Source organism: Camelina sativa, chromosome 4, assembly GCF_000633955.1.
Source record: "Camelina sativa cultivar DH55 chromosome 4, Cs, whole genome shotgun sequence".
Classification (NCBI taxonomy): Eukaryota; Viridiplantae; Streptophyta; class Magnoliopsida; order Brassicales; family Brassicaceae; genus Camelina; species Camelina sativa.
The window spans coordinates 15,919,910-15,942,853 of record NC_025688.1 but is presented as its reverse complement, the minus strand read 5'-3'; the positions used below and the strand labels follow the sequence as shown (position 1 = coordinate 15,942,853).

The 22,944-nt window shown below is 33.6% G+C and overlaps 4 protein-coding genes and 1 pseudogene across 4 annotated transcripts; 1 reads left to right on the top strand and 4 right to left on the bottom strand.

Annotated features, from left to right (window-relative positions):
* Window positions 1,707-3,575, bottom strand: LOC104783929 (annotated as a pseudogene).
* LOC104780729 (F-box/FBD/LRR-repeat protein At2g04230-like) lies at window positions 5,668-7,688 on the bottom strand. Its single transcript, XM_010505249.1, has 4 exons — window positions 7,448-7,688; window positions 6,416-7,328; window positions 6,199-6,333; window positions 5,668-6,113 (listed from the first exon to the last, which is right to left on the bottom strand). The coding sequence occupies exons 1-4, from the start codon at window positions 7,459-7,461 to the stop codon at window positions 5,802-5,804; spliced, it is 1,374 nt and encodes a 457-aa protein (XP_010503551.1). The 5' UTR covers window positions 7,462-7,688; the 3' UTR covers window positions 5,668-5,801.
* LOC104780728 (serine carboxypeptidase-like 36) lies at window positions 9,707-11,535 on the bottom strand. The gene is given in 4 exon segments (XM_010505248.1): window positions 9,707-10,682; window positions 10,684-10,705; window positions 10,813-10,917; window positions 11,208-11,535. Coding segments are annotated over 4 exon segments (1,431 nt in total).
* LOC104783928 (FBD-associated F-box protein At3g49020-like) lies at window positions 13,343-14,994 on the bottom strand. The gene is made up of 4 exons (XM_010509026.1): window positions 14,981-14,994; window positions 14,028-14,895; window positions 13,804-13,938; window positions 13,343-13,713 (listed from the first exon to the last, which is right to left on the bottom strand). Exons 1-4 carry the CDS (start codon window positions 14,992-14,994, stop codon window positions 13,387-13,389), a joined length of 1,344 nt encoding a protein of 447 aa, XP_010507328.1. The 3' UTR covers window positions 13,343-13,386.
* On the top strand, window positions 16,131-22,905 carry LOC104780727. The gene is made up of 3 exons (XM_010505247.2): window positions 16,131-16,195; window positions 20,309-22,317; window positions 22,540-22,905. The coding sequence occupies exons 1-3, from the start codon at window positions 16,131-16,133 to the stop codon at window positions 22,662-22,664; spliced, it is 2,199 nt and encodes a 732-aa protein (XP_010503549.2). The 3' UTR covers window positions 22,665-22,905.

The following is a 22,944-nucleotide window of genomic DNA, read 5'->3' as shown; positions in this document are numbered from 1 at the left end:
GATATCTTAGCTAACATACTGCGATGGTAAATATTTTGATGCGTGTTCTTTAATTTTGCGTATTGGTTATCTAATATTTGTTCTTGGTTATTCCTTTTTCTAGCAAAAATGCTTGTCATTATCCGCCATGTGCAGTGTCTTGTCATATGCTGTAGTTTGGAAGTTTGTATCACTCCTCTCTGGAACATTGATAGCTAATTCGTAATGTTTTCTTGTAGTATATAATTGTATTTTCTCTGAGCAGTTCCTTGTCAAATGATATAAGCTGCCCATAGGTCATATATATCACGCAAGTTTGCGGCAGATATTTTGATAATGAAAAGCAATAAAGACTTTCTTTGTTAAACGAAATTATCATTTGAGAAAATATAAACTATGATAAATTCGAATTTACCCGACTGGAGATATAATAAACTACGCCTGAGATGTATGGCCGGAAAAACCAGCGACGCCTATATATCTTTTTTTCCACCACTATGGTTGCTAGTGTCGTCCGTCTACGTAGCCGATTTGTTCTGCGGCATTCTTGGTCGCTGTGACTTTTAGTTGTAGATGAACATGGCTCAATATGAGGATTTGCCGGGAAATATAACATTAATAAGCCTATTAAAGTTAAATTAAGCAAATCGCTTGGCTTCGAAAATATAGATTCTGCGTTCGCCTTCATATTATCCATCTCATAGGGCATGATCTGACGAATTGCGAAAACTTTGACAACAATCTACACATAATAATATAACAACGACATGCAACAATAAAAAAACTAAATATACATATAACAGATTATATATGGGGACAAAAGGATGATTAATTAATTACAAGATCATAATTTTGAGGATCACAAGTGGACACGACCTTCACAATGGCTACTCCAGGCATCTTTGCCCGAATAATCCCATAGGGTGTCACAGACACAATTCTACTATCTGAACTAAACCACTTGTAGTCTCTGGAGGCGTTTGCATGGCCTATATATATAAGAAGATCAAAATATAAGTTGTCGATCGATCATTATATATGGTATAATTAATATTACAAACAAGGAGACGCATGTGCATGACCTCCTCTCGCAGATAGCCTAACCTCCTGATTAATACGAGGTGTCCACTGGAGTAGAATCAGCTTAGGTACTTTTGTGCTCTCTTTCATGTTCAATGTGAATCTCACTAGCTCTTCTGAATTGGAGTAAGCCGATGATTCCGAAAGCAAGGCCAGAACCAAATACAAAAATATCAAACGGGACCTCATCATTCCTATTATCTCAAATCATCTGAGTTGTAATTTCAATAGTTGTGGCTTCTTGAGAAAGGCAAAGAATTAGAAGATCAACAACGAAACTGAGAAAAAGAAGGTGCTTGGCTTTTACTCTGTTATTGTTTTCCTGAGATTGCGACAACGGTTTAGTTTATCTTTATTTTCTATTTTTTTCTTTTCATTTAAGTTAAAGAATTTCACTAACAAATATTATCTCTATTGAATGTTTCCATTGATGAGAATATTAAAATTTTAATGCTATTTTATTTGAAATTAAAATACTGTATGATTAAAAAATGTAGACTAAACAGTAATTCGATGAAAGATGGTTTTGAAATTAAAAAATGTAAGACTATACGGAATTACAAAACTTGCAAGTTCACATTTTCAAGCACTACATTTAATTAAATAATCAATTCATATTTGTTTCAACCAGATTAGTTTCAAGATATTTACATGGATTCAAACACAAAATGACATGAATTTGAAGCCCTGCCCACACTCGCCAACTCGTCGAGCATCCTACGTCTCTTTTCCAATTTATTGAGCTTTTCGGGTTCGATGGGTTTTGTGGAGAAAGTTGCTTTCTTCAGCCGTCTTGTGTTTCTGAGGATGTATGTGGCCACTTCTTTCTCATCTTTTCGTTGCCATTCATATCCTATCCACAAGATTGTCTCAAGATGGAACAACAAACATTCTGGTACACATTTCGGCTGAGTCCATTTGTGGCTGATCCGATTTCCTTTGTTAGAAGACATATCAAGCTGAGAACAATGCAATTTATGTAATATTAGATCAACAAAGTACGGAAAGTGGAGTTTTGAACAACAGCAACAACAACAACAACAAAAAAAGTAGCTGACTAGTAATGAAATTGCTCACGTCGGTGAGCTTGAGGATTTGCAACTTAGGAGAAGCATTAAGCATGAACGAAAGTAGATTCCACCACTTCCTTTTATCTGTATGCAGATCCAAATATAGTAGCTGATGGAAAATGCTACCTTTAGGATACTTGATCTGTCCATCAGGCAAGTCAGGCAACATTATTAGTACACAAAACAATGTTAGCCCAATAGCAATGAAAATATTAAATCTAATAATTACCTTTGAGGGTGAGAAGTGTAGGAAAAGACGTTTGGCTGAAGTTAGAGATTCCTGAATGTTCTCATTGTTTATATCAGAAATGTCACTAACTTTTGCCTCGACCAGTTCTGGCGCTTTCTCAATCAGACAAAATTTAAGCCTATCGATCGCTTTGATGTTCAAGTATTTCAAACAAGGAGCGTTTATCACATACCCTCCAGTTCTTTTTCCAGTTAAATAATACTCTTCAATGGTTAGTCTCTGTAATGATGGCAATGCAATAGTGTAAGTCCAATCAGAGTTTCTGTAGCTTTGATGCACTACCAAATCTTCAAGAATAGGACATCCACATAAAAGGTTGCAAACAGATTCTTCATCACTAAAATCAACATCGTAGAGGTGCAGCTTTCTAAGGAAGTTCAAACAAACTCGAGAAGGAAAATCTAAATAAATGTAATCCTTGAGTTCCAAGGTCTCCAGTGTATTATTATCATAGCTGCATAAAACACTCGGAAATCTGACTGACCTCCCCACACTTACAGAATAATCACCAACGAGAACCAAATTACGCACATGGCGTGCAAATGCAATTCCAACCAATATTCCAACATCAACCTCCAAAGCACCATCTATCTCTGTAATATCCAAATGCAAACTCTCTAAAACCGGAGCTTATGTAACATAAAAAATCTGTAAACATCCTCTGAAAATGTTCGGTGATACTTAGAATCAAACTTGAGATTTTCCACCGTCTTCCATACATGTCTCCAACGCTTAGACAAAACACTCGTGGTTACGGCATTTTTTGTCGGAAGATAAGAGATTATTTGCACAAGCAAATCTTCATGCAACTCACTGATTCTGTCTTCATTCACAACATCTCCATTCCTCAAACATTCACAACCACTTTCGCTGTAAAAATAATAAAAATTAAAAACGTAGTAAGATAGAGAGTTTTAATAAGGGTTCAACGATTTTAGGGTTAGAGCTTAAATCTAATAATATCAAATACAGAAAAGGATTCGAGAGAAGAAAAAAAAAAAAAACATAAAGGAAACAAAGCAACATATAGCATTGTTGTTCCATCGTCGTTAATACAGACAACAATTTGCTAAGATGCCTTCTCAGTGCTCCAAACGCAAACGCAGACTATCACACGAAATGTCACGACCTAGGTCCAATCCTTAATAGAATTGTTGAAGGAACTCTCTAGAATTTTGTATATCACCATACCACATGAATTTTTTTTTTCAATTTAATACAATTAAACTGTATATTAACTAACTATCCATTATTAATATAAAAAATTAATATATGACATTCTACTATATTAATTAGAAAGTACAAATATAAAATTAACTTTATAAAGTGTAAAAAATTACATAAAAATACCATTGGTCTTAAGACAACTATTTAACTTTTCATTAATATTATATAGACTAACAAAAACTTTTGAATAATTATTAATTTCCAAAAAAAGTTCTCTCTCTAATTAAATAATTAAGAAAATTACTAAAAATTATAAACCAATCAGAATTTTAAAAATTAAGATTTTATATCTAAGTATCCAAATTATTATTTTAATAACTATATTTGGAAGATTTTTTTAAGATTTTCAATTATGATTCTCCTATCATCTTTTATTTTATTTTATTTACAAATTGTTTTGAATTATCATAAAATACATATGATAAAGAAATATGTATATTTTTTCTACATATGTTGTGATTTGAGTTAAAAACAAAGATATATTACTCAATATATGAAGAAAAAGTGTGTGTTTTAGTGTTCCACATCGCTGGGTTGGTCAATCTGAATTTATGTGGTTGATAAATTAATTATTTTGTTTGCTCACAATTAAAATATAATAATTATTACTTTAAAATATTTCACAAAATAATAATACAAATACAACAAACAAACAATATAAAGTGGTAATATACATCAAACAAATTAAAACAGTATAATATTTTTAAAATAATTAGTATTTAAAAATATATATGTAGATTTACCAAACAATTTTAATATTAAAAATAAAAATTGTCTCAAACAAAATCACATTTTTAAAAAGATATAACAATAATTTTTATTATTATATTATAAATTTTGGAAAAAACAGTTGATTCGTGCTTTATAGCAAGGGATATATCCTAGTATAAATTAAGCAAATACAAACCAAAATGTTATGAGGATTATAATGAAGATATGAAGTTCATACATAAGGGATGAAAATAATAATTAGAAATGATTTTATGAAAATACCAAAATGTTCACAAGAAATAACAAAATATATATATTTTTGAATCTTAATACTTTTTACTATTAACTAAAACAATATTAGTTTTTGTATTAACCTCTAATCGAATTCCTAGATCGAAAGAAGAAGATGGCGGATAGTACTCTGCGGCGGATGTTGGAAAGCGGATTGCTAACGGACGAACAATGCCTCTCTATATTGAGCGGATTAGGTTTCGATGAACAAGGCAAAGTTCGAGGTTAAAGATATACTTGATGCTGCTGCTGATTCTCTCACTTTGCAAACTATGGTCAGGAGATCTTCCTTTCCCGAGTTGGAAACTCTTCATGCAACGCTGCAGAATCAAACCCACTATACAGAGAGGTGGAAACAGATCCCTTGAATTATAACTGTTTCCATTGTTATAATTCAAGGATGTATGCCTACCTTTTTGTTGGTACCATCAGAAGAAGCTGATGATGATGATGCTATGAGATTCTACGAGGTTCAGGACAAGGACACTGATAAAAATGATCGGCTTTTCTTCTGTATACCGTGTTTGCACTTTTCCATGTTTGCGAGGAGGCTGGATCTCATTCTTTCCTGCCAGACGAGATTGAGATCAAGAAGATACTTGTGGAAACCCTAAAAACTCATACTGACCCGTCTCTGAAGCTAGCTCAAGTCTGTGAATGCTAGCTTCCACATAAGCTTCAGGGCCAACGGTTGTGACTACACATCTGTAGTAAGGAGACCTACTGATGGGGTTGTTTCAGGACATATGTTCCTCGAAGTCGATTGCCGCAAAGAAACCGGCTGAGATTGCTTCTCTCGACTAGTTCCTTCAAGAGAGGCTCAAAGTTGGTGGTATTGTGGTAAAGCCCGCTGCACAAAGATCACTGTCACTTCTGATGGTTTCTGTCGTTTAGCGATTGTGGTTTCTATGGTTTCTGTTGACGATTTCTATTTCTATGTAGAGATGTTGTATAGATCTTTTGAAGCACTTTTGGCATTGAGAGAAAGTCTTGTAGTTTGATGCAAGATATTCAAAAACTAAAACTTCCAACGGAAACGAACCTACTCTTTACACTACATAAAGTAATAATCTTCTGAATCTCTTCCTCAAAAGGTCACCAGGCAAATGTTATAGCATCCGACATACAGGTAGGTGGAGTAGTGAATTATACATTTCCCAACAGCCAAAACAACATAGTAAAAGTTCAAGTTATTAAGTAGACTCAAACACAAGTTGACATGAATTTGAATCCCAGAGCACACTAGCCAACTCGTTGAGCATCTCACGTCTCTTTTCCAACTTTTCGAGCATTCCCATCTCGATGCGTTTTGTGGAGATAGTGGCTTTCTTCAACCGTCTAGCGTTTTGTAGGATGTACATGGCCACTTCTTTCTCATCTCCTCGTTGACATTCGTATCCTATCCACACGAATGTCTCAAGATGGTACGACAAGCATTCCGGCCCACATTTTGGTGGATTCCATCTCCGTTCGTCTGGATTCTTTTTGTCATCACGCAGATATACCTGAGAACAATGCAGTTTATGTCATCTAGATTACCTGAAAGCAGAGATGTGGAAACCAACAAAGTTGACTAGTGAAATTGCTTACATCTGTGAGCTTGAGGATTTGTAGTTTAGGAGAACTACAGAGCATGATCGAAAGCAGCTTCCACCACTCTATTTCGTTTGTAAGTAGCTCTAGAAAGATCAGTTGATCGAAGATTTTACCAGTAGGAACTTTAATCTGAGGACATTTACACAAAACATGGTAACTTTTTAATACAGGAAACAGTGTTAGCCCAATTGCAGAGAATGTTCAATCTTACCTCAAGGGGAGATATGTGTAAGATAAGACGTTTGGCTGAAGTTAAAGACTCCAGAATGTTCTCATTGGTTATATCAGAAACGTCACTGATCTTTGCCTCCACTAGCTCTGGTGCTTTCTCAATCAGACAAGACCCAAGACCGCTAAACCCACTGATGTTCAAGTATTTCAAAGCAGGGGCATTTATCACATAGCCTCCATTTCCATAACCTCCTTCTTGGTTAAGATCATTTATGGTCAATCTCAGTAATGATGGCACCGCAATAGTGTAAGTCGCCACATCGGCATTACTATATCTATCCACAACCAACTCTTCGAGACTAGGGCAGCCACAGAAAAGATTGCAAACAGATACTTCGTCTTTGAAGTGTACTTGGTCAAGGCACAGCTTTCTAAGGGACTTCAAACAAACCCGAGAAGGGAACTCTAAATCTATAGCACACTTGAGTTTCAAGATCTCAAGTGTATCATTGTAGCCAAACAAAACACTAGGAAGCGTGACCGTCTGCTCCTCTTGATAGAAACTATCCAATACCAATCTGCGCACACCGCGCGCAAACGCGGTCGCGATCCACATTCCAACATCCAAACAATCATATTCACCAGCAAATTTCAAATGCAAACTCTCAAAAACGGGAGCTTTATGTAAAGCCAAAGACTTGAGAACATTCTCTGAGAACACACGGGGAACTATATTATCATCATGAATCACAGGATTGTAATCGCAGTCAAACTTGAGTTTTGGCAACATCGTCCAAAGAGATCTCCAACGTTTAGACAGAACACTAGTGGCTATGGCGTTTTCTGTCGGAAGTGAAGACAATATCTGCAGAAGCAGAGCATCAGGCAACTCACTGATTCTGTCCTCCTCAGTCATAGCATCTCGATTACTCGAACCTACACCACCGGATTTGCTGTAAAAAATCAAAGGAAAACAAACAAATAAAAAAAAAGGTAAGATTTTTAAAGGTTCAACGAATTAGGGTTGAATCTTTACAACAGGCAGCTAAAGAAAACCATAAAAGATACTTACGATTTATGTTCCATTGTAGTTAATAGAGGTGACAATTTGCTACAAAGACATTTTGCATTACGAACAGCTCCAAACTAAAATCGGACTAAAGCTAAGAAAATGATTGACGACTCAGCTTCAAAATGATTCACTTGTGTTATCGTAACCCCTAAACTGGAAGCCCTAACTGAACAACACTAAAGAGTTAGAGAGATCACACTGGAGTCGGGCACATCCCATGAGAGAGAGATCTGGAGAGTAAAGTGAGAACGATGAATCGAATCTAATCCCAACCATAACAAGTCTTTCTTTAAATGGGCTTATTAATTCAGCCCATTTTAAGTTAGGCCCAGTCATATACGAGTTTCCCTCTCGTACCGTTTTAATATAGTAACTAACTGAGTAGTGGTGGCCAAGTAAGTAAGGTTGTTGTATAACTTGGCTTATATTACCAAGCGGTCGAAATAATAAGAGGAACATATTCATTTTCATCTCCCAATGGCCGAAAACACCACAGTAAAAAGTGACATGAAATTTGAAGCCCTGCCAACACTAGACAATTCGTCGAGCATCTCACGTCTCTTTTTCAACATTTCGAGATTTTCCGGATCAATGCGTTTTAAAAGATGCATTAAGATACTTAGAAATTAGATCACAAGGAAAAAAAAAAAAGGTACTTGACTAATGAAATGGCTTACGTCAATGAGCTCGAGACTTTGTAATTTAGGAGAACAATCGAGCATGAGCGAAAGAAGATTCCACCACTCTTCTTCGTTTATATGCAGCTCCAAAGAAAATTTTACTAGGGGTAAAATTTTCTCTTTAAATCCTTCCCAGTGCTAATCAAGAATCCGGCTAAAAACTAAGATATGATGAGTTGATGACGATCCAGCTTCAAAACGATTCACTTGTGTTATCTTAAACCAAATTGGAAACCCTAACAGAGTTTCGAAACTTATACAGTTGAGATCCCACTGGAGTACATGATCTGGAGAAGAAAGAAGACGACGAGTGTAACTTACAAGTAACACGTATGAGAATGAGACCGATGTATTTTTTTTAGGGTTATAAATTGAATCCATTATTGCTATGAAGCGAAAACAAAACAAATTGCAATGAAATGAATAAAAAATAATCGAATATAGAAATTTTAACAATATATATATATATATATATATATATATATCTTTGGAAGAGACACAATGCATTTTTCGGATTGAGAATATTGTGTATGTGACCACTGTTGTATTAATCTTATGTTTGATGATTTCGACATTTTCTTTGCTTGACAATAATTAACCTAATAAAATAATTTGTAGAGTGTTGTATCACACACGCACATGTATGTCCATTTAGACCTGAAAATGACTAATTATATAAACATGCAAAAGGAAGAAATTGGTGGGAGTTTTTTTTTTTTTTTTTTCATATATACGATTTAAAAAACATGATATTCATATATCTTTCAATCATTGAACCAAAGTGTCTTATTAAGTTTATTAAGTTTATTATAGGGGTGACATGTTACACAAATCATGGTGTTTTGGGGAGAGGAGTGTTACGGATAAAGTTGGTAAAGAGAGTAAGAGCACGTATAGGTTGGTCCATAGGGACACTATGACCTGCTCCTCTCACAGTTGCAATGGACAAGTTGCCTTTGTAATCCACTGTGTACCCTCCCACCTGCCCTTCGGTGAACCACGNTATACAGTTGAGATCCCACTGGAGTACATGATCTGGAGAAGAAAGAAGACGACGAGTGTAACTTACAAGTAACACGTATGAGAATGAGACCGATGTATTTTTTTTAGGGTTATAAATTGAATCCATTATTGCTATGAAGCGAAAACAAAACAAATTGCAATGAAATGAATAAAAAATAATCGAATATAGAAATTTTAACAATATATATATATATATATATATATATATATCTTTGGAAGAGACACAATGCATTTTTCGGATTGAGAATATTGTGTATGTGACCACTGTTGTATTAATCTTATGTTTGATGATTTCGACATTTTCTTTGCTTGACAATAATTAACCTAATAAAATAATTTGTAGAGTGTTGTATCACACACGCACATGTATGTCCATTTAGACCTGAAAATGACTAATTATATAAACATGCAAAAGGAAGAAATTGGTGGGAGTTTTTTTTTTTTTTTTTTTTATATACGATTTAAAAAACATGATATTCATATATCTTTCAATCATTGAACCAAAGTGTCTTATTAAGTTTATTAAGTTTATTATAGGGGTGACATGTTACACAAATCATGGTGTTTTGGGGAGAGGAGTGTTACGGATAAAGTTGGTAAAGAGAGTAAGAGCACGTATAGGTTGGTCCATAGGGACACTATGACCTGCTCCTCTCACAGTTGCAATGGACAAGTTGCCTTTGTAATCCACTGTGTACCCTCCCACCTGCCCTTCGGTGAACCACGAACGCCATTCATTTACAACCGTTAGATTCATATACTTCAGCGTGGCCAATGTAGATGTAAACGGAACTGCTGCGTCCATGTCTCCACTGTAAAACATCATTCGGACACCCTTACCCATCAGTTCGTGAAGAACAGGAATCATTGACTCTTCTCTTTGAGTATCGTTCCAATTGCTTTCCAACCCATCATTGCAAGCGGTCCACGGGTACGGTAAATTCGTGGTGTTGGCATGTATCGCTTCTTGAACATTTTTCATGTTAAGATAAGCATTCACGTAGTTGGCTTGGCACGGATCAACGTTCATTATTGTCGTGCAATTCTTGAGTTTGGTGCTCGATGTGGAGTTTATACACATTGGAGCGTATATATTGTAAACGTCCACATTTTTCTTTTGATTATTTACTTTGTCTTGCCATTCGAAGCACTTATCCATATCAGATGACTTGTCTATGGTGCAGAATTTGTCGAGGTTATTCACAAGTTCTTGGGACAAGAAACCATGACTCACAAAATATTGGTTGGTATGTTCATCCACGGAACTCACCTCAAGTGCTGCATTACCAATCATCATGCCTCGTAAGTTGATGAAGGTCTGGTTGTTACGGCGAAGGATAATCTGGGCAAGCTGGGGACCATAGTGGCCGGCGTAACTCTGACCGGCGATGTAAATTTCTCTTTTTTTATATTCCGGAAATCTTTCAAGCCAATTCAACAAGAAGATGTAATTATCTTCTGCTGTTAGCGTGTCCCCTTGTTCCCCAATTTTCTCCGCATCTTCAGTTTTCGAGTACGAGAATCCTACGCGTTTCTAAGAACAACACATTCGCCTCTGCATGCAAATTCATACGTGTAATTAGTTGCATACTGACTAATCTCATTATATCTTGTGAATATATATCAAAGCTTATAAGAGTCATTAATAGACTTATAATGTACCGTTGTTCCATGAATAAGGATTGCGGAATAGCGTGTTGTCCTCATGTATTCGGAATGGACCAAGCTCTTGAAATGCCCCACCGTTTAGAGATGAGCAGCACGGTCCTGTTTTTTTTTTTTTTTTTTTTTTTTTTTTTTTTTTTTTTTTTTTTTTTTTTTTTTTTTTTTTTTTTNTTTTTTTTTTTTTTTTTTTTTTTTTTTTTTTTTTAAGTTACCCGTTTAAGTCTCAATGATTATGACAAAAAAATACTTCCTCATCAAAAATTAGAAACTAAAAGAGTAATTATCATTTCAATTTTTTAAGAAGAGTCTGATTATAGAAATATAATAGTTTCAAAATAAAAAGAGTTTGTACGTAGAGGGATACATATTAATATTATCTATTCTATGTGTACCTCCGTTTAACCAGATCACAAGAGGAGTAGAGTCACACGGTTTGATGGCTTCCACTAAATAGTAGTATAGAAATCGACCAGCCGTTTTGTTTACAGCCACATAACCGCCATACTGTCTGAAACTAACGTCAGAAGGTTGTCCGGGGAGCTCCTTGATTAAATCTTTTTCCTTTGGCGATAGCACGCGAGGAAGTGCATTGTCACATAACGAACGAACTCCTAGTTCAGACCGGGACAAATGTGTTTGGCTCGAACAATGGACTTGTGATGCCAAAGACAAGAATAGGAAAACGCAAGCGGTCACTGACCAATCTTCACGTTTTCCCATTATATTATCTCGGTCTCCTTTAAAAACAAGGAATTGCAGATTTTGTGTAAGAATCCCTTTATTTTAGGCTTTGACATCTATTTTAGTCAGTACCTATTTAACAATTAAAACAATAAATTCCACAACATAACTACCCGTCTCCATAAAAAGGATAAAAAAATACTCTGTCTCAGATCCCTTGCAATGTCACGAAAAATATTTCAAAAATATATATATAATAAAAAAAATTAAATTTAGAATTATATATTTTGATATAATTTGAAAGAAACAAAATGGTTTGAAAGTATAGGTTACAAATAAAATTAAAGTTATCTTGTAAAAGATAGAAAAACAAATATGACCAAAACTTCATAAATATTGAACATATTATATAACTGTTAGTAAAAAAAAGCATAACCATGAAACTCATGATAAAATATGACAAAAAAAAATTGAGTAAAAAATATCAATTTAGAAGTCATAATGAATCAAGTAACAATGCAAACAAAAAACTATAACGATTATAAGTATAAGATATATTATGAAAAATTATGGTAAACAGGTCTAATTTCATAAGCAATTATCGATATTTATATTATTAGTTGGAACGCCTGAAACTACGAAAATCATGGAAACGAAATACCAGCAAAACATAAATAAAACATACTAATGTTGTTCCATTTTTGTTGAATAGAGACTATGATTTGCTTCAGATTAATTAGGAACGCTCCAAACGCAAATGCAAATGCTGTCTAAAGTGATTAGATCCAGAGCCTGACTGGTTTTCTCGTTACCACCCGCAAACACTGCGTTTTCGAGTGGTAGCGGTTGCTAGCGATTGGTTCCAATCACAAAAACCGCTCCCAAATCCCAATCGATCCAAATAGTTTCCAATTGCTCCAAACCACTGAATTCCAAAAGCTGTTTCCCGCAAGCGTTTGCGGTTGCAGACAATTGCGGTTAGAACTTTTTTAAAAAAAAAAAATTGAAACAAATCAATGATAATGAAGTATTTTTTATATATATATATATATATTATTCATTAAGGATTGGAGAAAATGAAGTATGAATACGATTGAAAATATTAAAAAATAAACAATTTGAAGAAAATAAGATTTCAATTAACAATAACTCAGAAAAGTTGATGTAAAATTAATGGCACATTGCACATATGTTCAAAAAAATCTAAATAAATATACATTTCATCAGAATTTTTTTAAAAAAAAATATATAAAAACAAATCACGAGTGACTCTTCTCAATTCTCGTTTGATCATTACTACTGATGCAACTACTGCCCCACGGAACTTATTGAGTGTGTGAGATTTAAAAAAGAAGATCTATGTTTTTTCATTTATCAAATTACTTGATTAAAAGTTTTGGTAAAAAGCCAAATGCATAAAGCAATTATATTTCAATATGAAATTTATTTATTTTTTAAATAATTATTTTAATATTTTTTAATGAATTATAATTATAAATCAAATTTAATAAAACTTTTGGTATTTTTAAACATAGATATAATTATATATTACATTTATTATGTTTTAACCGCTATTTCACCCGCTGGTCAACCAGTCGTAAACTCCCGCAAACGCACCCATTTTAAAACGCTAAACCAATCATTCAAAACGCTTAATAACATTTGAAATCACAATCACCCGCTTCCGCAATCTACCGCAAACGCTGCGGTTGAACCAGTGAAGCCCTTTAGTTATATACTTGTGTTTATTAGTAAATAAAAGGATCAAGCAATTGCATAAAAAGTCTGGAGATAGAAGACGAATTTGTAGATTTTTTAATAATATAATAATATTCTACCAGTTTTATAAATCCACAAAATAGAATCCTAATTGAAAAGAAAAATATCCTATCAATTCCAAGAGTAGGTATCAGCTTCACACACGAGGTGACATGAATTTGATGCCCTAACCACAATAGTCAACTCGTTGAGCATCTGACGTCTCTTTTCCAACTTCTCGAGCTCTTTAGATTCGATGGGTTTTGTGGAGAGAGTTGCTTTCTTCAAGCGTCTTGCATTCTTTAGAATGTACGTAGCCACTTCTTTCTCATCTTCTAGTTGCCATTCGTATCCTGTCCACAAAAATGTTTCAAGATGGAACAACAAGCATTCTGGTACACATGTCGGTTGATTCCATTCCTGGCCGTTCAGACTATCTTCTCTATCAAAGTGATATGGCTGCGGCCAAAGCAATCAATGTGTAAATACTAGATCATCAAACTACATGAAAGTAGAGCTTAGAATATCCTAATGAATGAAATGGCTTACGTCGATGAGCTTTAGGATTTGTAATTTAGGAGATCTATCGAGCATGAGCGAAAGTAGATTTCGCCACTCTTTTCTATTTGTACGCAGCTCCAAATATAAAAGCTGATCGAAGATTTTACCAATAGGATACGTAATCTTGTGCATGAGACAACATTGGTAAACAAAACAATATGTCAGCCAATTACATATAAAACCATGTGAAAAATCTTAAATCTAAATATTACCTGTAAGGGTGATAAGTTTAAGGAAAGACGTTTGGTGTGAGTTAGAGTTTCCAAAATATTTTCGTTGGTTATATAAGAAACGTCACTGATTTTAGCCTCCACCAGCTCTACCGCATTCTCAATCAGACAAAACTCAACCCTATGGATCCCTTTAAGGTTCAAGTATTTCAAAGAAGGAGCATTTATTACATAGCCTCCCTTACCTTCTTCTGGGTAACTATCATTTATGGTTAGTCTTTGCAACGATGGCACCGCAACAGTGAAGGTCTCCACATTGTCAGATATATGCACGACCAAATCTTCAAGACTAGGGCAGCCACATAAAAGGTTGCAAACAGATTTTTCGTCTTTGAAGTGTACATAGTAAAGGTGCAGCTCTCTCAGGGACTTGAAACAACCCGGAGAAGGAAGGTCCAAAAGAATTGAACCCTCCAGTTTCAAGATCTCTAGTGTATTATTGAAAATACACAAAACACTCGGAAATCTTACTGAGCCTTCATCCTGAAATTCAAAAGTGAGTACCAATTTACGCAGATGGCGTGCAAAAGCAATTCCAACCAATATCCCAACATCTGAAGCATCACGCTCATATTCAACTCTCAAATGAAAACTCTCTAAAACCAGAGCTTTATGTAAAATTAAAGATCTACAAACATTCTCTGAAAATCTATAATGATACTCAGAATCAAACTTGAGATTTGGCACCAAGGTCCAAAGAGATCTCCAACGTTTAGACAAAACGCTAGTGGTTATAGCAATTTCTGTTGGAAGTGAAGACAATATATGCAGAAGCAAATCTTCAGGCAACTCACTGATCTTGTCCTTATTTACAACATCTCCATTTCTCAAACCTTCACCACCAGTTTTGCTGTATAATAAAAAATCAAAATAACAAAAAATAAAGATCTTTAGGGTTCACAGAAATTGTATATGGACGAAACAAAGTTTCATACCCTTTTTGTTCCATTTTCGTTAAAAGGAAAACACAATTTGGCACAGATTAATTAGGAACGCTCCAAAAGCAAATGCTTAGATATGATAATGGTGCTGTGATTCAGCTTCAAATATACAATACTTACAAACTATAATAAATAATATATTGTAGCTATTTAAACTAATTTGGGCTTTTAAATATAATTAAGGATTTTTCATAACATGGAAATCTAATATTACTTACACACTATTATAAATGATAATTATTTTTTTCTTATAAACTATAATAAATAATATGTTGTTGATTAAACTGATTAAGGCTTTTTAGTTATCAAAAAAATTACAAACTATAATAATTATTGTAGCTATTTAAACCAATTAAGGCTTTTTAATCTAATTAAGGATTTTTTCATCACAAGAAAATCTAATATTACTTACAAACTATGATAATGATATTTGATTTTGTTTTCTTACAAACTATGATAAATAATATATTGTAGATATTTAAACTAATTAAGGATTTTCAATCTAATTAAGGTTTTTAGGACATTAAAATCTAATATATACTTACAAACTATAATAAATGATATTCAATTTTTTTCTTCTATGAAAATTAAATGATAATTTAATAGAAAATTAAAAATATCTCAAATATAACATAGTAAAATATACTGCACCTTTATATACATACTAGAGTAAGACATGCGTAACTATGCGGATTATGAAAAAATTGTAAGATTTTTACTGATAATATTGAAATAATAAATAATAACCCACACATAAAAAACAATTTAATCTGGAAATTTTTGTTTTAAAGCGGATTTCAACTATAAATTTTAAAGTGGATTTCAATTTAGTCTGAATACTATTTTAAATAAAACTTCTCTATACGCTGTAATTTCATAAGTAAATAGCACTCATTTTAGTTTTTAATCCAAAACTAGCATATACTCTTAAATGTTCCAAAATTAGCACAAAATCATATACACAAAATTAAATATTTCTTTTCACAAAATTGCTTCTCTTCTCCTCATCTTTCTCCTTCGCTTCATCTCCTCCGGAATCATCCACATCAACTCCGATGTTTCACCTCCATACCAAATCAATCCGACGAGTCTCCGGTAAGAATATTATTACTAGTCTCTATTTCCATGTAGAGTCGAAGTAGCGATGGATCTCGCCATGACAAACACTGAAACCGATGAGAGTAAAGAGAAACATGTGGGATCGACAGCGTAGGTCTAGTGAAAGGCTGACGGAAGTGGTGGTGGTGGTGGTGAGAGTGGAGAAAAGCAGGATGATTCAAGTGAAGAAGATTATGGCTTATTTGTTTAGGAAACGAAGAAGATTCAATTCATAATCTTGGGTCTTCTCTTTCTCCGCGCTACAGATTCGATTCACCACTGAAGAAATTCGGTTTAGATGGATTGATGGTGTGCTTCGTTAGGCAGATACATTGTGTCAAATTGATGCTAATATGCCATGACATGACTCTCTATGGTTTAGGAAGGTCTTCATAAATTCAGGGTGACCTTCATAAAATATTTGAGTCTCTTTAAACACCAATTTTGTACATATAACTAAGACTTGCACGAAAACAATTTTCATTACCCCCACATTGTTGGGAAAATCTGTGATACATTAAGGCAAAACATAAAAATAAAAAGATTCTAAACACATTTTTTTAGATTCAAGATATTCAAATAAAATTACATATCATTCAGTATGACATCCATGTTTTGATCACATTATCTTAGGGATTATGTTAAATTAGATTGTGTTACATTAATGCAAAACATAAGATAGGTAGTCTAAATATAATTTAGAAAAGACTTCTTGAAAATTAGGAAGTAGTCATTAACGTTTAGGAAGGTCTTCCTAAAACATCATGCTGCATATTCATATTTGCTACCTTTATTATAAAACACCAATATGTGGACAATATCAAATCATTATACATCACTAATGGAGTAATATGTGATATAATAAGGCAAACCACATAGTATAGAGATATTTAAAAACATATTTTTCAAAGATTTAGGAATGATTCCATAGCTTTTAGGAAGACATTCTTGAAGTTTAGGAAGGGCTTCCATAATGACCTGAACTCAAACTTCATCATCATCTTCATCATCAACTCTCTGCTATCTTTTCTTCACCTCTATCTCAAGACATTCCGCAAATCAAAAATACAACAAAGCTCGAGTACAATCAATCACAAGAATATCAACAAGTTACTAATGTAAAGAAAATCCCCCTCCTAAGTGTTCTAATTAAGTAGCATAAACATCACCTTATCGAAATATATCTCAAAGAATCACTTTGTAGCTGCATCTGCATCAAATCCTTATACTCTTTTGACTAAAGCAACACTTCCTAAAAACATGGCTTCAACTCTGCATTGCCCAACCCAATAAATCAATAAAATCAATCTAAACACACATTAACATGAAAATAGATTCAATCTAAACACACATGTCTCAGCAAAAACATCAATGGCAACACATCTAAAAAGCTTCTCACTGTTACAAAGGACACCATCCATATCAAACAGAATCGTTGATACTTTCCCCCAATCATCTGCCGTACGTAATTGTAGCCGGAAGACTCTCCTCCGCCACATTCATTATCGTAAACGACGAAAGCACCATTTAGCTTAATTAAACTTTGATCTTCAATCGGAATCTGGTGAATGAATATTTTTTTTGATGTGGATTTTTATTTTATTGGAATCAATCGATCTATTGGCACTTAATTGAAAAGATCTGAGATCGGAAATGAAAATCTCAACTTGGAATCTTCACCACAAGGTTCGTCGGAGCTTTGAGATCTAAAATTCGTTAGTTTCATTTGAGATAAAATGAATTTTATTATTTAAATTAAATAATAATCTCAATATATAAATGCTAGTTTTGGAAAATTTAAAGATGTTTGCTAATGTTGGAAGAAAAACTTGCTATTATAGGATATTTCTCTAATTTTATTTTATGTCAAATTAATTTCAACTGATTTAATATTTGTAAAATAAAAGATAAATAAAATATATATCCGGGGACAATCCGGCCTACGCTCCGTAATGAAATTAATAATTTTGTTTTATAAAAAACTAACAACTTGTATTAACACATGCGGGTCTACGCGTCAATTGTTTAATCATTGTTTCGACGGAAAATAATAATTGTGGTTCTATGTTGTGCCTATCTTATACTAAAACCCAAGAGGCTTGTAGTCAGAAAAATTTGAAACCCTAACTGAATGGAATTGTAGAATGCGCAAACATTTTTTTAGCACACCATTATAATTCTAACTAAACTGTTGTTGAGACAAATAGAATAAGATATTTTGTGGTTTAGCTAATAAATAAATAGTTCATTTATCTTTTAACAAATATTGGTCCGGACTTGAGCAAATCCAAGCATAGTATTTGATAAAATTGATGAAATTTCAAAATTTTTTTATATTTTAGTTTTTTATCATATTATAGAATTGTAATTTTAGTTGATAATGTGTATTTTGAGTTATGCTACACATATGACATGTCACTTTTTGTAACGAATTACATATCATTTTTTTCTATATTTAGTGACCATTGATTATGTTTTTTTACATGGATTATTTTTCAAAAGGTTTTTTCATAGTTTTCCCAAAAAAAAGTGTGATCCTTACAATGTCTTCATTTTTTATCAAAACTTTAAGTTGAGCTGAGTAATTAATATTTTTCTTAAGTTAAATTTAATAATAAATCTGTGTAGTATATGTTTCTTAAAAACTAATGTTTCACTTCAATTTTATTTTTCTATTTAGAATTTTATAAATACAATTACATAAATTAATTTTTACTCCACCGCGCATTAAAATCTTACTTCCATTCTAAAACTCATTAACTCATTCTAAATTTTGGAATATAATTATTTTTTGGTTAAAATTTGAATAATAACATTATTATTAAAACAAATTCATAATATTATTTTTATTATTTTAAAATTTTCATTTATGTTACTTAATTTATTTTTATATAGTTATAATTTTAATTATTTATTATAAAATATATTATTGTTTTTATTATTTAAAATAATAATTAATTTTTTAAATTCGTTTTTATTTATTTTATATTATTATTAATTATTTTTATTATTATTAATTATAAGTAATAAATAATTAAATATGCAATGAATAAATATCCTACTATATTAATTGAGAAGTACAAATATGAAACTAACCTTAAAATATGTAAAAAATTACATTCAGTTGCCATTAGAAAATTTTAATTAAGATTAATTAATTAATTAATTAATTATAATTAATTAAAAATAGAAAACACTAACAGATCAAAAATAAAAAATCTAGAAAAGTAAAAAAAAAATTATATTCAAATCAAAAATAATTTGTAAATGAAAAAAAAAATAAAAAAAAAATGAACAGCTAAATTTCTAAAAATACAGATAATTATTAGTTAAAAAAAAATATTTTCTCTCTCTAATAAAATTATAGATGAAAATTAATAATATTTTTTTAAAAAATATAAACCAATCAGAATCTCAAAAACTAAGATTTTATATCCAAGTAACAACAAAATTATTTTTAATAACTAGATTTCGAATATTTTATTAAGATTTCAAATTATGATTCTCCTATCATTTTTCTTTTATTTTATTTACAAATTGTTTGGAATTTCATATAATACTTTTGATTAATAAATATGCAGAATTTTTCTGTATATGTTGTGATTTGAATTTTAAAAAACGAAGATATATTACTCTTTTTTTAATGTAAAAATATATTATTCAATCTATGAAAATAAATGTTTGTTTTAATTTCCATATTAGCGGGTTGGTAAAACTAAATTTAGATAGTTGATAAATTTTATTTGCTCACAATTATAATATTAAAATTACTATTTCATATTTCACAAAATATTGATGCAAATACAACAACCAAATCATATAAAACTGTAATATACATCAAAAAATAAAATAGTATAATATTCTAAAATAATTAGTATTAAAAATATGTATATATATTTAAAACAATTAAAAATAAATATTATCTCAAACAAAATAATTTTTTTAAAGAAATAGAAAAATAATTTTTTGATTATATTATAATTTTTTTTATAAATGTTGATCCGTGCTTTAAGCACAAGATATCTTTTAGTTTAAAATAGTAAATTTTAATGCAAAAATATATATATAGCATTGCTTAGGTGGATAATGATGAAGAGGAAGGAGAAAAAACAAAAATTAACTTTATATAGATAGATAGATTCTTATCAAGTAATCGAGAATACATTCTTATAAACTCAAGTTGTGTTTTATGTGTTTACTTATAATTACATGCATAAAATTCAGTGCTGTTGAGAGGCGGAAGATTGGTCTTTCGTGTGCTCTGGTTACGTTTGGATCTCGGAGATGGATCGGAAATCTGTCTTCGATTTGGTCTGGGTTCACTCGGGACTTACGGGATCTCTTTCTCTATGGTGGGGATCGAGTTGGATCGAATCTTATCGGGCTGATTGAGGATTCGATACGGTACGGGTGGATTGAGGATTTGTATCGGGTTGGTTTTATTGAGGTTGATTCGATTCGGGTTGATTGCGAGTGCGATAGGATTTGCTTCCGGATTGCATGGCGATTGATTTTGCTTGTTATACATTGTCGAGATTTTCATATCATGTTGATTGAGGCTCCACCTGAATATACTATCGGGAGGATTCATTGGTATGTTAATTATGGTATGAGATCAATTCTCTTTCCTTGGTTTGTCAGATGGGTATCTCGTTACGATCTTGTATTGGTGATTCTGGAATGTTTTGTGATGTTCTCTGAGATATCAATTTCGGACAGATTTTGTCTATCCCTTGACAATGGGTGTTTTGTTCAAGTGGTATTTATCCGCGAGCTCAGTTTGATAGGGTGGTTTTATAACTGCTGGATCATTCTTTCTTCAGTGGGCGATTTGTCTGATTTTCTGAGAGAATTGTGTCTTGCGGTGTCGTGTTTTTCAGACCTCAAGGAGTTTTGGTTGTGTCGTTGGTGGTCTATCATGTCTCAGTTAGCACTCAACAAAGGCAAAGCTCCGTTGGTCCGTACGGAGACAGTGAGGATCGCTAATTCGGTTTTGGCTCAGAGAATACAACAATTCTCACTGACTCTTATTGGGCGTTTGATGAATCCAAGTGTTCAGCAAATGGAGTCTTTGGTGGCTAATCTACCGAAGATTTGGAAGCTGGAGGACAAGGTGGTAGGAGCAGACTTGGGTCAGGGCTTATTTCAGTTTAATTTTGAGGCTGAAGAGGAACTGCAGGCGGTGCTGATGAACGGTCCATACCATTTTGATGGGTGGATGCTCGCGTTGGTGAAATGGGAGCCTATCATATCATCTACTTATCCCTCCGCAATCAACTTTTGGGTTAAGGTAACGGGTATTCCCATGCATCTTTGGGAAGAAGCGACTTTGAGAGCAATAGGTAAGAAGGTGGGTATTCTCAGGGAGATTGATGAGGAGACTGGAAGTTTCTGTGTGACTGTTAATGGCTTTAATCCTCTCCTTTTCAAGATGGTTGTTCCCTTTGAGTTTGGAGATGAGGTTATTGTCTCCCTTGAGTATGAGAAGCTGACAGGTTTTTGTGAGCATTGTTCTCGTCTAACTCATGATGTGCGTGAGTGCCCAGAATTGAAGAAGGGAGCGGGGGAGCAGGTCGCGGAACAGCAAGTGGATAAACGGTTTGTTCTGAAACATCATCTTCAGGGTAAGCAAGGGGGATTCAAAAGTGAAGGTGGTTGGGAGAAACCAAGGAAGCATGTTAAGAGGGCTTTGGATTTCCAGGGTCACGAGGGTATGCACGGAGATGGGGGTGCTTATGGTTCCCGATATCAAGAAAGGTTCCAAGGTTCAACGTGGGGACAGAAAAAACAGTTTACAGCTGTGGAGTCTAGTGGCTCTGGTGGACAGAGAGGTTCGCAGATGCTAAGTGGTGAGTTAGAGGGACAGGTTCCTTCCTTCAATCTGAATCGAAAGGGTATGGGACCTGTGTGGCCAAAACCGTTGTATAAGGTCAAACAGGGGAGCGCGGTGAAACAGAATGCTGTTGCAAAGAGATCCCAAGAGGAAGAGGATGCGGTTGGGAGAGGTTCCACTTCTCAGGCTGTTACGGTTGCTCCGGAAGAGACTCTCACCGGATTGGTCAAGGAGGGAGAGGAGACTGGCTTTATGGAGGAGAATGATGACTTGTTGGAGGAGGGAGAATATCCCGAAGGTGATGATGCGGTTATACCTGATACTGAGTTGGGTAAGGAGGACGACACTCTCACCGAGCAGGGTACGGATTCACAGTCGGATATGACTGGTGATTCACAAGGTAAACCTCCTGTTTTAGTCTTGCCGGATTCGGTTTTGGGTCTTGTTAATAACGCTTTGGCTGATGTTAAGCTAGTGGATCCGGTAATACATAGGGTGAGACTTAATAGGCCTAATGTTAGAAAGGGTGTTAGTGGTTCAGGAATAGTTGCTAAAAATGTTGTTAGGACTTTGGCTTCTCCGGGGAAACGGTTATTGGCTAAGGCGTTATCTAAACCTGCAGGTGCAGGAAAAAAACAGAAGAGTCAGGGGAGGCAAGATATTCCCTTGAGAGGTAAACCAGCGGATGGTAGTCGTCAAGTCAAGAAAGGGACGGTGGCTCTCCCGAAACCACCGGCGCACACGTGAAGATCCTGAGTTGGAACTGTCAGGGCATTGGGGTTGATCTGACAGAGAAGTATTTGGGTGATTTATGGAAGCAACATCGACCAGACATTTTATTTTTATCAGAAACTAAGAAATGTTTTTCTTATTTGCAAAAGTTTCAGAATAAGTTTGGTTTTAATAATTTGTATACTGTTGAACCCTGCGGGACAAGTGGTGGTTTAGCATTATTTTACAAAGATGAAATAAAACTCTCAGTTCTTTATGATTGTGATCGCATTATAGATGTACAAGCTTTCTTTGG

Bases quoted from the DNA above. Each gene is read 5' to 3' on its own strand.
- LOC104780729 (XM_010505249.1), bottom strand. The intron at 6,334-6,415 runs GTAAGATTGAAC...AAATGTCCTCAG, and splicing joins TACACATATCTCCCCTTGAG to ATTAAAGTTCCTACTGGTAA. The intron at 6,114-6,198 runs GTAAGCAATTTC...CATTGTTCTCAG, and splicing joins AAATCCTCAAGCTCACAGAT to GTATATCTGCGTGATGACAA.
- LOC104783928 (XM_010509026.1), bottom strand. The intron at 13,939-14,027 runs GTAATATTTAGA...CTCATGCACAAG, and splicing joins TAAACTTATCACCCTTACAG to ATTACGTATCCTATTGGTAA. The intron at 13,714-13,803 runs GTAAGCCATTTC...CTTTGGCCGCAG, and splicing joins AAATCCTAAAGCTCATCGAC to CCATATCACTTTGATAGAGA.
- LOC104780727 (XM_010505247.2), top strand. From the start codon at position 16,131: ATGGATCTCGCCATGACAAACACTGAAACCGATGAGAGTAAAGAGAAA. The intron at 16,196-20,308 runs GTAGGTCTAGTG...CATAAAATTCAG, and splicing joins AAACATGTGGGATCGACAGC to TGCTGTTGAGAGGCGGAAGA. The intron at 22,318-22,539 runs GTAAACCTCCTG...CTAAACCTGCAG, and splicing joins TATGACTGGTGATTCACAAG to GTGCAGGAAAAAAACAGAAG.